Source organism: Mastigoproctus giganteus, chromosome 4 (assembly GCF_048544385.1).
Source record: "Mastigoproctus giganteus isolate SK-2022 chromosome 4, ASM4854438v1, whole genome shotgun sequence".
NCBI lineage: Eukaryota > Metazoa > Arthropoda > Arachnida > Uropygi > Thelyphonidae > Mastigoproctus > Mastigoproctus giganteus.
In genome coordinates, this window is record NC_143578.1 from 96,345,087 (window position 1) to 96,360,726 (window position 15,640).

A 15,640-nucleotide genomic window follows, 5' to 3' on the forward strand; every position below is an offset into this window, starting at 1 on the left:
AAATATATCCTCAGTTCACAAAGGGGGATCTAAAGGTTCCACGAGTAATTACACACCGGCAGTTTAACTTCTGTTCCAGATAAAATAATGGAGTAACTGGTTAAAGATGCATTGCAGGATCATCTAGACAAGACTGCAGCAATAATTCAGACACAGCATGGGTTTGGTAAGGAGAAGTCTTCTCTGACAAATTTGATTGGATACTATGATGTGGTTACAAAGGAACTAGATGCAAAAAATAATATTGATATCATATGCTTGGATTTCAGGGAAGCTTTTGGCACTATTACGCATGGAAGATTATGTACAACTTGGAGTACAAATTAGTATGGTATTAAGGGTAAGTTGCTACAATGGATAAAAGGGTAGTTGAGTGGGAGAAGACAGAGAGTGGTAATCAATGGATGCTGCTCTTCATGGATTGATGTTATTAGTGGAGTCCCACAGGGTTCGTTCTTGGGCCAACTGCCATTTTGTATATTTATCAATGATATTGATGAAGGTATATCAGGCTTAGTGTCGAAGTTCTCAGATGATATGAAGTTCGGAAGTTTGTTAATGACAGTAATGGCAGTGTGCTACTGCAACAGGATCTAGAAAATTTTGGCAGATGGCTGAGAAGTGGCAACTGTAGTTTATCACTGACAAATATAAAGTATTGACAGTTTTTAAATTAAATTCAGTGTGATCAATGATCAACTCATGATTATACCAATGGTGAATTCTAAATAGGAAGCCTTCACGGACTTAATCTTGCAGGCTACTAGGCTTTTCATACCAACTAAGGGATACTGTTCAAGGTTCAGACCTAAATGGATGTCAGATGAACTAATGAGGCTCATGGCAGAGAAGAAAAATGCATGGGATGCATATAAATTATCAGGTGACACAGAAGCCTATGGCAGATATAAGCTAGTCTGTAATCAAGTCACAAAGCAGGTTATGCATGCAAAGGCAGATTATGAGAAATCACTGGCAAAGGATGCAAATAAAAACAGCAAAGAATTCTTTACTTATGTTAAACTCTATAAGGCAAGGGATGAAACAGATTGGTCCACTGAACATAGATGGTTTGACTATTGATGATCATGCTCAAGAAGCTGATTTATTCAAGGAGGGGAATGCCAAAGTTTATCAAACTCTAACAGGAAGCTACATGATTTTGTAATGACTGAGAGCAAAGTGGAGTAGAAATTGTTGAAGTTAAATATAAAAAAACGCATGTGGGGTGGATGGAATCTATCCAGTTATATTGCAGGAATCAGTCAGGGAAGTTATCAAACCTTTAGCCATAATTATGAGAGCATCCTTAGATTAGGGAGAGGCCCCCATGGACTGGAGATGTGCAAATGTATCCCCAATTCACAGAGGGGGTTCAAAGGGTGACACATAATTATTGACCTGTTAGTTTAACTTCTATTCAGGGAAAAATAATGGAATCACTGGTTAAATAGGTGATATGGGATCACCTAGACAAGACTGCAGTAATATTTCAGACACAGCATGTGTTTGGTAAGGGGAAGTCTTGTCTCACCGATTTGATTGGATACTACGATGTGATCACAAAGGAACTTGATGGAAAAAACAATTTTGATATCATATACTTGAATTTCAGGAAACCTCTTGATACTGTTGCACATGGAAGACTGCTGTACAAATTGGAGCAGTATGCCATTAAGGGCAAGTTGCGGCAATGGATAAAGGGATGGTTGAATGGGAGATGACAGAGAGTGGTAATCGATGGACACTGCTCATCGTGGACAAATGTTATTAGTGGAGTTCCCCAGGGTTCAGTGCTGGGCCAATTGTTGTTTTGTGTATTCATCAATGATATTGATGAAGGTATATCAGGATTAATGTCCAAGTTTGCAGATGATACAAAGGTTGGCAGGGTTGTTCACGACAGTAAAGACAGTATGCTACAGCAACAGGATCTAGAAAAGTTGTTCAAATGGGCTGAGAAGTGGCAACTGAAGTTTAACATTAACAAATGCAAAGTACTGCATATGGGCAGCAGTAACCCAAGAGAAACATACCAATCGTGTGGTATTACACTCAGGGAGGTGGAGAATGAAAGAGATCTCGGAGGAATTGTGCAGTTAGATATGAAGTTTTCTGAGCAGTGCAGACAGCCGCCAGAGCAGGTCATGGAGTTTTTCAATGATACGAGCATGTGAGAATTTGCTAGCAGAGACAAGGAGATGATTATCCCTCTGTATAAGGCAATGGTCAGGCCACACTTTGAGTACTGCGTACAGGTCTGGAGGAATAATTTTAGGAAGAATGAATAGAGTTGCTAGAACGAGTACAGAGAAGGGCAACAAGTTTGGTAAAAACAAAGGGATACGCTTACAAAGAAAGGCTTAAGTCCTGCAAGTTTCAGTATCTGGAGACTAGGTACCTGCGTTGACTGCTAGAACAAACTTCTAGACTAGGTAGTTGACTGCTAGAACAAACTTCCAACTGTCATTGTCGAAGTTTATTGCTTAATTAAATTCAAGGAGGAACTGGACAAACTTTTAGAGGGAATGGATGTGTGAAATGGGATTTTATTTTTTATTTTTGACCGAGGCTACATAAGCTTGCTTTCTTACATCATATGCCTTTACTACTACTACTATCCCCGATGGTAGGTGCATCTTTCAGTAAATTCCACATCAATACACTGTGATCACTGCCACCTAGTGGTTTCTTTTTCTGCAGATTCTTAATGCACGAATAATCACCTGAGGGTTTGGTTTGGTTTTGGTTTTTTATGTTGCAAATATGACTATGATTATAAAGTGCTACATCACAAGTAAAATTTAAAATGGTTGAGATTTTGGTAACCTTTAAAAAGATTACCTCGTCAAAAGTTATATATATATGCATCAATATATAAAAATTAGTATAGAAGTAAATACAAGCTATTTATATTAAATAAGTGTATACATATTAGTGACTTGTGAAAAATTAAAAACTGCTGAAACATGGCCATTGCCGCATAAAATCTGACTGAGTGTATAAGGCTCAGTCAGATAGTTAAAATCATTAAAATGTGCATTGCTAAAACTGGTACATTCAGTTAAAATATGCTTAGTTGATAATATGGTGTCACATTTCTCGCACATAGTAAGGTCATCAGCCCTAAGCAGAAAAGAATGAGTCAGACAAGTGTCCTATGCGGAGCTGAGCAAGAATAACTTCCTCTTACGAACCCTGTGTATACTAGACTGCCATGGTTTGATTAGAGGCTTAATCTGATATAGTTTGCTTGTTACCTGCTCATGCCACGAGTCTTGCCACTGCAAATATATCTTTCTAGGGATTATTTTCCTGTAGTCAGTATAAGAGACTGACAGATTATTCATTTTAGGTGCTGATTTAAGCGTAGCTCACAACTTTTTTCCAACATTGACCTGTATATGCTAAGTAAATCTGCAGATCTCCTACTCTTAATGTCATTAGTGCCAACATATACAAAAATATCACCCTTTATATCCTTAAAATATGATATCTGCACAACATCATCAACTATTGCCCCTGGCAGAAATACCCTGGTCCTATTCCACCTATCCTTTTTGCACAATATATTTCCCGTTTTTCTGAAAACAGAGTCACCAAAAATAACCAGCTCCTGTAGGACCAGTGAATCCTGCCTTGAAGATTGCCTATGCACAAGAGTGAGCTCTGGTATTGAGTTGGGCAGCTGAGAGCTTGATGGGCCCCATTTTAAATCCTTCAAAGGCACCTACCCTACTCTTCAAACTCTCATTGATTCCCATCAGAACACTGAGTTGGCACCTAATTTCTTCACACTCTCTAAAGAATTTCTCATGTGTGAATGTAAATGCAAAATACCTATTCAATTGGTCTGCAACCTGAGCAGGGTTGTCAACAGTTAACCCATAGACATCTAGTGGCCCAATGTGATTCAACCACCTTCCTTCAATTGTTAATATAAGCATAGACGTCTTTGCTGCTTGATTATAGATTACAGAAGACTTGACTAGAGACTAATTTATACTTACCATAGGGGCGCCTCCATAGCCAGGTGGGAAGGAGCAGCAGTGCGTAGCACACGCTTCTTGATTAAACCGGGGTTTGAGCCCGTCACCACCAAATACGGAGAATGCGGAAAGGTCAGGGAATGATCACCGCATATCCCGGAGCAATATGGCCTTAGTTGCTAATGCTCCTAAAAACCAAAAAACAAAAAAAAAAAAAAAAAAACTTACCATAGGCTCTGAAATCATCTGATAATTTATATGCATCCTATTCACTTTTCTTCTCTACCACATGTCTGAATAGTTCACCTTACATTCATTTAGTTTATCTAAACCTTTAAAGGTTTAGAAACTGTCCAAGACCATTGTAGTCACCATTATGAAAGCAAAACCCTTTAATTAATACCATATAAACCATATATATACCACATAGCCACATTCATACACTGTGATCGCTGCCACTCATTAGGTCTTTTACCTTCAGATTCTTAATGCAGGAAGAATTACTGCTGATAACCAGATCAAGAGTAGTGCTTCCTCTTGTTGCATCTCTAACATGCTGCTGTAGAAAATAGTCATCCAAGAAATCCACAAAAGTCTTTCTAGTGTGTGAGTAACCAACCCACAAATTCCAGCCAACATCTGGAAAGTTAAACCCCCCCCCTCCTTTATGAGACATTCTGATTTGCTGGCACACTCTATTTCTCTGTATAGCTGTTAGGTATACTCATCACAGTCATTAGGCCTATAACAAACTTCACTCTCAATTTTGTTTTCCCATTGCATATATCACACCAAACTGACTCAAACATTGCACTCGTCACCCATGACAACTAGATGCAGTGCCTTATATTTAATATGTTTCTTAACTCCCTCCACTTATCCTGTCCTGTCTATCCTCCTGTATACATTATACTCACTATATTCAAATTCAGCATTACTAATGTCTGAGTGACACCATGTCCCTGCTATTCCTACAATGTCTGCTTTTGCTGACTCAATCAGTACTTCAAATTTATTAAAATTTTTTTTTTTTTTTTAATGAAAACCCCAAACACGAGAGGTATTAGAACCTATAGTACTTAGTACCATGTTGGGTTGAAGGTTGAAAAGATGAGAGAAGATATTTGTTGACATTAGACATGAACTTCTGTACACTGCAATTTTCAGGAAATACGTATGAAGGAAGGTTGTTCCAAAAAACAGCAGTTGAATGAATAAACGAGGATGATTAAAAGTTGGTTCTGTGAGTTTGAAGTTGGACAATAAATCGATGTTGGCTGGTGGCAGCACGTGTTTGGACTGTTTTGAAAAAGAGAGTAGGAATTATAGAGGCCAATTCACAAGAACAGTGCCCATGGAAATATCTGTAGAAGAGGCATGCAGCAGAAACAGTACATCTATGAGACAGCAAGTGGAGACTCTGTTAGAGATGAATCATTAATTAACCTAACTGCCCTCTTCTGATTGGAATTTAGATGCCCGAGACAGAGGTTTTGGGGGGCACTACCCCAGATTTGGGAACAATATTTCATGATAGGGCGTATTTGCGATTTGTACAGAGTCAACATCTGTTTGCAAGAAAGGTAATGCCGAGAGCAAAAGAGAAACAGAGAAAGCAATATTTGTAATGTGCTTGTGCCAAGAGAGATTAGAAACAAGGGTAATCCCCAAAAGAGATATATCATCTTACCTAGAAATCGGAGTGTCACCAAAGATAAGCATAGGAGCAGAAGAATCCTTTTTTCGAGATATAAGACAGGACTGAGTTTTAGAAGGACTGAAATCAACTAAGTGGTCTTTGCCCCACTGGAGAATTACCGGCAGTGGCATTTAAGGAATTGGTAGCAGATATTTGACAATTTGAAGCTGATTGAGAAAGGGAAGGTTTCTCAAAATGGAAAGTGGAATGCAATGTACTATCATCGGCAAAACTATGGATAAGATTTCCAGTCAGCGGAAGAAGGTCATTAATATACAAGAGGAAAAGAGTGGGGGAATGAACTGAATCTTGGGGGACACCAGCATTAGTGGAGAAGTTAGAAAACAAAGAGCCATCTACCATCACCCTCAGTGAGCGATTACAGAGAAAACTGGATAACCAATTACAAAAAACAGTTGGCAAACCATAAGATGGAAGCTTATTTAGAAGACCTTTATGCCAAACGATTGAAAGCCTTTGAGATGTCAAGAGCAACTGCTTGTGTTTCACCGAACATTTCCATTGAATTTATCCATAAATGGGTAACATAAGCCAGAATATTACCAGTGGATCGACACTGATGGAATCCATACTGCTGATTGTTGATCAGACAGAAGGTTTCTAGGTAGTTTAAGAATTGACAGTTAATTGATTTCTGCATTACTTTAGAAAGAGTAGAAGTAATTGCAATGGGATGATAACTGTATGGGAGGGGTTTGTCACCCTTTTTAGGAACTGGCTGGATATGAGCAAATTTCCAAGCAGAAGGAAAAACATCTATGGAATAAGAAAGTGAAAAAAGGCAGCAAAGAACAGAAGTAAGTTCAGGAGCACGGGTTTTGAGAACAAGTGGAGAAATACTACCAGGACCTGGAGCTTTCTTAGCATCAAGGTTCGTCAAAATCCTTCTGGCATCCTTTTGACGGAAGACCACACTAGGCATTGAATGGAGTGTGTTGGGAATGGTGGTAGGTGTTTTACCAAGATCATTAATACATGAGTTGGAAGAAAAATGGAATGCTAGCAGGTTAGCTTTATCCTTGGCTGAAGTGACAACAGAACAATCTGGTTTTGAAAGAGGTGGGAGCAGAGATGGGCAAAAGTTGCGGCCAATAGCTTTGGCAAGAGACCAGAATGTTCGGCTACCATTAGGGCAAGAAGCAAGTTTTCTACTCTTAGCCTGTTCAAAATCTAGTTTGGACTAATTAATAACTGCTTTACATTTGTTGCGAACTTTGGTGTAGGCAGAAAATGAAATTGAAGAATGGAAACAAGCCAATTACGATATGCAACGTTCTTCCCTTGAACAGCCTTAGCACATTCATTGGAAAACCAAGGTTTAGATAAAGGATGAGATTTTAAAGTGGAGTGTGGGGATAAAGGATTCCATTCTTGCAAGAAACAGTAAACCAAGGAAAAGAAGAAAAGAAATCTCGTAGGTCATCCCATTTTGCATTCTTGTAATGCCAAACAACACGAGGTAGGGAATAGCCATGAGATAAAGGCTCCAATGGAGAAGAGACAATCACCAAGTTTTTTGTGATCTGAAGTGCCAAAGGACCTCTCACTTTGACCGTGTACTTAGAAGGGTTGTTTGTGAGAAAAAGATCAAGCGTGTTGGCTGTATGATTAGGATTGTCCGGTATTCTTGTAGGTAAATGAACAATCTGTGCAAGGTCATTATTAATTGCAAAAGCTTCAGCATCTCGACCAGCTGGGTCAGTGTAATTAGAAAACGGAAGCCAGCTGGAGTTGTGAACATTAAAATCACCAAGGAAAATTACCTCACTGTTAGGAAAGTTGGACTGGAGAAAGTCAAGTTGCAAAGAGAGGAAGTCAAAGAGCTCCAAGTGATTAGCGGAGTTAGGAGAACGGTAGAGACAACAGATGAATTTTACACAATGAGGCAGACAGATTTTAAGCTAGAGAAGATGAAAAAGGGGAGATTCCAAATTACCAAGTCTCTGACAGGGAATATCGGAACGGACATATGCATAAGTACCACCTTTGAGGCGAAAGGAATCATACAGTGAATAATTTGGGCAACTGAGATGAGCAGTAGGTGAATCAACCGATAACTGAGATTCTGTCAGAAAAAGTACATGGGGTTTGGCAGACTGCAAGTGGAAATGGACATCATTGAGATTAGAACTGAGAGCACATATATTTGTGAAATGAACTAGGATGTGGTTTAGATCTTTTTGCAGAGAAGCTTACTCTATTAGTTTGACAATTCATGGTGTATTCAATAGTAAGAAAAAGTGTGGGGGGGGGACATGCTGTATGAAGTAATGAAATTTTTGGATATGGCATACACATGGTAAGAATATACCCAGATCCCAGACATAACGTGGCTTCGACAATGCCCCCCCCCATCCCCGTGCATACACACTACTTGGACTCCCTCCAGTCACTATCCGGCAGAGTAGAGGTAGCAAGTTTATACACTAGCTGATCCGGAAGCCTCCTAAAGAGTTATCAATATCTTCGGTCTGGTGTACTAACTAGCAGCTAGCCTGGGAACACCATTTTAGAGTTGTACTGTCGAAATGTAAGGAAGATCGGGTCTTGCCATGATGTTCATCGTAACATCAAAAGCCATCAGTCATAGGATCCTGAGCTGGATATCATCATTCTTCTCTTTCTTGGTGATTCCCTTCTACTTTTGACTCTCTCTCTCTCTCTCTCTCTCTCTCTCTCTCTCTCTTTGTCAGGGTAACTCGGGAATTTTTTTTGGCTGTTTCAGCATAAGCCTCAGGTGCAAGTAAGCCTTACTTGCACCATATAGCTAATAATAATGATAATAATACTGCATGATGGAAGAGATGGGGAAGGGTTGACCAGAACTTAGCTCTGGAGACTAAACATGGGTTCCACCACTTCAAGCTTCCAATAAGCGAAGTGGTGGTATTGCACCTGTTGATGAGAGTCACCTACCACCTAGTATTGCCTGGTAACATAGAGGGGCGGCATTCCTTCATATGGTGTGGGCGCCACACCTTGACCACTGCTTACGTTGATTCACACCTGGGTAGTCACCCACAGTGTGACTGTGCATGGAGGTTATACAAAGCATTAATAACAGTCCCACCATCGTGAAAGTGCAATCAGAGGATTTGGCTGTCACAGACCATCCAGAATTTGCCGAAATTGGGTCCACTTGACTTGAATGTCACCCGAATATCAGTTCCATCAGTGTTTTAGACTCTAAGGTAGCAAGTACAGCTTGTCTGGCATATCTGAGAGAATGTCTGTGACAACCTCAAGGACCAGATGCTCCTAGAATTAATGTTTGTTATTTGTTATTTGGTTTTTAGGAGCATTAGCAACTAAGGCCATATTGCTCCGGGATATGCAGCGGTCATTCTCTGACCTTTCCGCATCCTCCGTATTTGGTGGTGGCGGGCTCGAACCCCAGTCTAATCAAGAAGCGTGTGCTTAGAATTAATGTACATACTAGTATACATACACATTTTGTTACTCTTAGTTACTCTAGTACACAGCCCATATATTTGTTTGTTCCATGATAACCCACAGCATGGCCTAAAATTCCAGACTTCTTGTTTTCCAGGCTCCCACACATACCAATAGTCACAATGTAAGAATCACTTTCACCCCTGCCTGTGGCCCTAGCTAAATTATTAGTCTGTGTATCTCCCCAAGCTAGCAGTTTTCTGACCCATCTATCACTGCCCCGATAGCATTAGCAAATATTCATTCTTGCATCCTTTTCTATTCAAATTTATGCCATAAAAGCAGTCTCTCCTCTTAACAAGCACAGACCATGATGAGAAAAATTCTACCCCATGAGCCTTGCACATTCTGTCCAGGGCTGAAGTGATTGAAAGCTCTCAACATATACTCTCTCTCTCTCCTATCATCTTGTCAAAATTGCACACTTTCAAATTCAATCGTAACTTGCAACTTTTTCCCAACATTGCCTTCTTTCTTAGGTAAGCCTTCAGATCTGTTATTTGTTATTTGGTTTTTTTTAGAAGCATTAGCAACTAAGGCCATATTGCTCCATTGGGATATGCGGTGCTCATTCCCTGACCTTACTGCATCCTCTATATTTGGTGGTCACGGGCTCGAACCCAGGTCTAATCAAGAGGAGTGTGCTACGCATTGCTGCTCCTGACCACCTGGCTACGGATGCGCCCCTTCAGATCTCCTACTCTTAATATCATCAGTGCCAATTTGTACAACAATAATACCTTTTGTGCCCTTAAAAGATGATATCTGCTCTATAACATCATCTACTTCTTTTGTCCCTGGCAAACATACTGTGGTCCTATTCCACCTGTCATTCTTGCTCAACATATTTACCGTTTCCCCGACAATTAACACTACATTTATCAGTGTTAAACATATAGTTTAATACTGATTGCATTTATTAAATACATAGTTTAACACTGAAGTTAAACTATGTATTTAATAAAAATTAATAGTTGCCTCCCAAACATGCTGATGTAGAAAACAATCATCCAATAAATCCACAAAAGTCTTGCTAGTGTGTGAGTGACCAACCCATAAATTTCAGTCAATATCTTGGAAATTAAAATCCCCCATTATAAGACTCTGATTTACTGGTCCACTTTATTTCCCTGTACAGTTCCTTATTATACTCATCAGCGTCATTAGGCCTATAACACTGATAAATGCAAGATAATGCATATGGGGTGCAGTAACCTCAAAATAATATACCAACTGTGTGGTACTACACTCAGCTTAGTGGAGATGTTGTTATTGTTGTTTGTTGTTTTATGGTGCATTGGCATCTAAGGGTAGTAGATAAAAAAAAAAAACTTGGGGTAAGATGAAGTTCTCTGAGCAGTGCAGACAGGTTGATAGGACAGTTCACAGTAGGAGAAAGTAACTTTGCCAGCATGGATAAGGAGATAATTATTCCAATGTATAAAGCAATGGTCAGGCCATAACTTGAGTACTGTATGCAGACCTGGAGGCCTCATTTTGGGAAGGATATGGATCTGTTCAAATTCGTGCAGAGAAGAGCAGTGAGATTAGTGAGTGAATATAAGTCTCTCTTACTAAGAAAGACTCTGATGGGATCCTTCCACTTGTTCAGATTACGAACCTAAGGGGGCATAAATTCAAATTAAGAAAAGACAGATGTAGAATAGATGTGCGTAAATTTGCCTTTAGCCAGCGGGTGGTTAATTGCTGGAACAAACTTCCATCTGTCGTTGTGGAAGTTGATAGGTTGAATAAATTTAAGGAGGAACTGGACAGGCATTTGGAGGGAATGGTGTGATTTTTTTTTTTTTTTTTTTGGCTGATGCTGCATAAGCTCATACACTTGCTTTCTTGCATCACATGCCACTGCTACTACTACTACTACTACTCTGGTTCTGCAAATTACAGGATATGATATTGATGAAAGCATATCATACTTAATGTCTGAGTTTTAAGATGACAAAGGTGGGCATGGTTAATGACAATAATGAGGGTATGCCACTGCACAAGATCTAGAAAAATTATGCAGATGGGCTGAGAGGTGGCTATACAGGCTGGGAGACCTCATTTTGGGAAAGATGCAGATCTGTTCAAATTGGTGCAGAGAAGAGCAATGTGATTAATAAGTGGAACAAAAGGATACTCTTACAAAGAAAGACTTCAGTTTTGAAAATTGCAGCATATGAAAAGTAGGCACCTGCAAGGAGATCTGATTAAGGTGTTTAAGGCTTTGAATGGATTGAGTAGGCTAAATGCTAATTGCATCCTTACTTTTGCTGAGACAACATGCATGAGGGGACATAAATTGAGAAAGAATGGAAGGATAGACATGTGGAAATTTGCTTTCAGCCAGTGTGTACCTGATTATTGTAAAACCTTCCTTCTGCTGTTGTTCTAGAAGTGGATAGATTGAATAAATTTATGCAAAAACTAAACAAATTATTAGAGGGAATTGACAGGTGATGTAGAAGTGATTTTTTTTTTGGCTGATGCTGCATAAGCTTGCTTCCTTGCATACTAATACTAACTTAACAGTTCGAGCCATCCTGCTCGCACGCACTCACTCATGACTTGGCACATTATAGCATTAGATGCTAATGCGCCATAAAATCCTAACTAACTAACAAACAAACAAGCATGCACGCACACTCGCTCACTCACAGTATATTTTATTTTACAAATGCTTATATATATATCATGTATCGCTTATAATACCTTGTTGACAAGTAAAACCAGTCCAACCAGCTTCACAGCCAGATTTACAAAATCCATCCCCATCACATTCTGTATGACCTCCACTACAATGGCATATAAATTCACAGTTGTCTCCAAATCTTCCTATTTCACATACTGAAATACAAGTGCGTATCAAAATTATTGAACATATGATTAAAAAATAATATAAATACAGAATGTCAAAATACTAAATCATTTACTACACTGTTATGCCCATAACTAATTTAGTTACCTTTACATAGTTTTATTTGACACAGTTCTAAACCAGTGCTTCCCAAACGTTTTCCTTCATTACCCAAAACTGCTTATCAGAAAGTCCTTTTTACTCAATGTAGGTAAAACACTAACTGCACAGAAAACATATATGACAAGTGAAGAGAGATCGGCAAAAAATAGGAAGCAAACAATATGTTTCATGCAATGTCTTTATTTTTAACATCTCTAAACATTTTTGCAGTCACAAAAAATTTGGTAATTATTCACCACGAATATTTCACACCCAGGTCCCAGCTAATGAGTATAATGCCACCTTATTAGCATTAGCATTAGTAGAGGCATATGATGCAAGAAAGCAAGCTTATGCAGCATCAGCCAAGAAAAAAAAAAAAAAAAACATGCTCCTATTTCACCCTCCATTCATTCTAAGTACCTGTCCAGTTCAGCCTTAAATTTATTTAGGCAGGCCATCAACTTCCACAACAAAGGATGGAAGTGTGTTCCACCAACCAACCACCTGCTGGCTAAAGGCAAACTTCCGCACATCTATCCTACACCTGTCTTTCCTCAATTTGAATTTATGCCCTCTCAAATGATTATTCTGTGCAAGAGGAAGAATTCCATCAGCATTGAGCATGCTCAAACCATTCAAGGCTTTATACACCTCAATCAGATCACCTTGGAGGTGCCTAGTCTCCAGACACTGTAATTTGCAAAATTTTTAAGCCTTTCTTCATAAGAGCAACCCTTTGTTCCATTCACTAATCTTGTTGCCCTTCTCCTGTACTCATTCCAACAGCTCTATATCCTTCTTAAAATGAGGCCTCCAGACCTGTATGCAGTACTCAAGGTGTGGCCTGACCATAGCCTTATATAAAGGAATAATCACCTCCTTATCCCTGCTAGAAAAATTCCTGTATATCATTGACAAGACACTATGAGCTACTCTTGCAGACCATCTGCACTGGTCAGAAAACTTCATATCTGCCTGCACAATTACTCCCAGGTCCTTTTCGTTCTCTACCACTGTCGTTGTAGTACCACAGAGTTGATACGTTGCTCTGGGGTTGCTGCTTCCCATATGTAGTACTTTACATTTGTCAATGTTAAACTTCATTTGCCACCTCTCAGCCCATCTGCTCAACTTTTCTAGATCCTGTTGCAGCAGCATACTGTCATTAGTGTCCTTAACAACCCTGCCAACCCTTGTATCATCTGCAAACTTGGACATTAAGCTTGACATGCCGTCATCAATATCATTTATAAATACAGAAAACAACAATGGACCCAATATTGAACCCTGAGGAACTCCACTAATAACATTAGTCCGCAATGAGAAGTGTCCATTGATTGCCACTCTCTGTCTTCCACTCAACCATCCCTTTATCCATAGCAGCAATTTGCCTCCAATACCACACTGCTCCAACTTGTGCAGCAGTCTTCCATGTGCAACAGTATCAAAAGCCTTTCTAAGATACAAATATATGATATCAAAGTTATTCCCTGCATCCAGTTCCTTTGTGACCACATCATAGTATCCAATCAAATTGGTCAGGCAAGACTTTCCCTTAACAAAACCATGCTGTGTCCGAACTATAACTGAAGTTTTGTCCAGATGGTCCTGCAGTGCTTCTTTAACCGGTGCCTCCATTAATTTTCCTGGAACAGAAATTAAACTAATAGGTCTATAATTACTTGTGTTACCCTTTGATCCTCCTATGTGAATTGGGGTCACATCTGCACATCTCCAGTCCATGGGTACCTCCCCTGAGTCCAAAGAAGCCTCTCATAATTATGGCTAAGTGTTTGCTTACTTCCTTTGCTGCCTCCTTTAATATAACTGGATAGATCCCATCCACACCGGGTGCCTTTTTCATGTTTATCTTCAAAAACTTCTCCTCCACTTTCCTCTCAGTTATTACAAAATCATCCAGCTCACTGCCAGAGTTTAACTCACCTTTATCATTCCCCTCCATGAATAACTTCTTATGGGTGAATGTAGATGCAAAATACTCATTTAGTTTGTTAGCCACCTGAGCAGGATCATCAACAGTTGAATCATCAATATCCAGTGGAACAATCTGATTCATCCCTTTCCTCCTAGAGTTTACATAAGTAAAGAACTCTTTGTTGTTTTTCTTTGCATCCTTTGCCAAGGATTTCTCATAATCTGCCTTTGCCTGCCTAATCTCCTTTGTGACTTTGTTACAGACCAGCTTATATCTATCATAGGCTTCGATGTCACCCATTAATTTATATGTATCCCATGCATTTTTCTTCTCTGCCACATGTCTCATTAGTTCATCTGACATCCATTTAGGCCTAAACCTTGAACAATATCTCTTAGTTAGTATGTAAAGCCTAGTAGCTTCCAAGGAATTTCTTTGAATGCTTCCCATTTTGAATTTGCTGTTGGTAACATCATCAGTTGGTCCCACCGTATAGTATTTAAATACTGTCTCAGACCACCATAGTCACCTTTACAAAAGCAAAAACCTTTCCCTTTATCCCTTATGGTAGTCACCTCTTTGAGTAAATCCCACTTCAGCACACTGTGATCACTGCCACCTAGTTGTTCCTTTATCTGCAGATTCTTAATGCATGAAGAATCACTACTGATAATCAGATCATTACTCCCTCTAGTTGCCTCCCAAACATGCTGATGTAGAAAACAATCATCCAATAAATCCACAAAAGTCTTGCTGGTGTGTGAGTGACCAACCCACAAATTTCAGTCAGTATCTGGGAAATTAAAATCCCCCATTATAAGACTCTCTTATTTACTGGCCCACTCTATTTCCCTGTACAGTTCCTTATTATACTCATCAGAGTGATTAGGCCTATAACATACTCCTACTCTCAATTTTGATCTCCCAATGCTTATGTCACACCAAACAGACTCGACACTGCACTGTCCCACGATGTCGACTGGCTTTACTTCCTTGGATTTTATGTGTTTCTTAACTAATAGTATGACCCCTTATTTACTAGTTCCACAAAATTGGGAGCAATTGGAGATAGAGCACACCTCACATGGTATTTGGGGTTCAGCAAACAGTTTCACTCTCTGCTGTTTATGAAGGCAAGTGGAAAATTCTACTTCATACACGTAGGTGCTTGGAACTGGCAATAATTGCATCATGGCCTTCCTAGCTACCACAGGATATTCATTGTGAAATGTCAACCAGAAAGACTCCAAATGGTCCTTCTTTTCTTCAAATAACATTTTTCACTGACTGCTTGACCTAAGCTCCATCATTTGCTCTGCAAAACTATTAACACTATCGGGGATTTCAATCAAGTCACACAGAAATGAGTTTACAATCCACTGAGATATAGACCTTTGTAGTTCAGGAAAGTATTCCTTAAAATGCAAAGATAGTTTTGTTAAGTGGGTGATCACATCATCCTTGATTTCGGTGAAATCAACCTCATCAGCATCCTCTAAAAACAAAGAAAATGTGGGGAATGATGCAATTTTATGTTGCTCTGCCTTTATTTAGCCAATACTCGAGCTTTTCTTGAA

The 15,640-nt window shown here is 39.3% G+C and overlaps 1 protein-coding gene across 4 annotated transcripts in view; it reads right to left on the reverse strand.

Annotated features, from left to right (window-relative positions):
- LOC150086925 (receptor-type tyrosine-protein phosphatase S-like) overlaps positions 1–15,640 on the reverse strand; it is a 1,004,071-nt gene that overhangs the window by 851,713 nt on the left and 136,718 nt on the right. For all 4 annotated transcript variants that reach the window (XM_090372826.1, XM_090372825.1, XM_090372828.1 and 1 more), the window contains one exon: positions 11,878–12,012. In XM_090372826.1, coding sequence (XP_090228952.1) covers positions 11,878–12,012 — 135 coding nt within the window. The remainder of the gene's footprint in view (positions 1–11,877; positions 12,013–15,640) is intronic.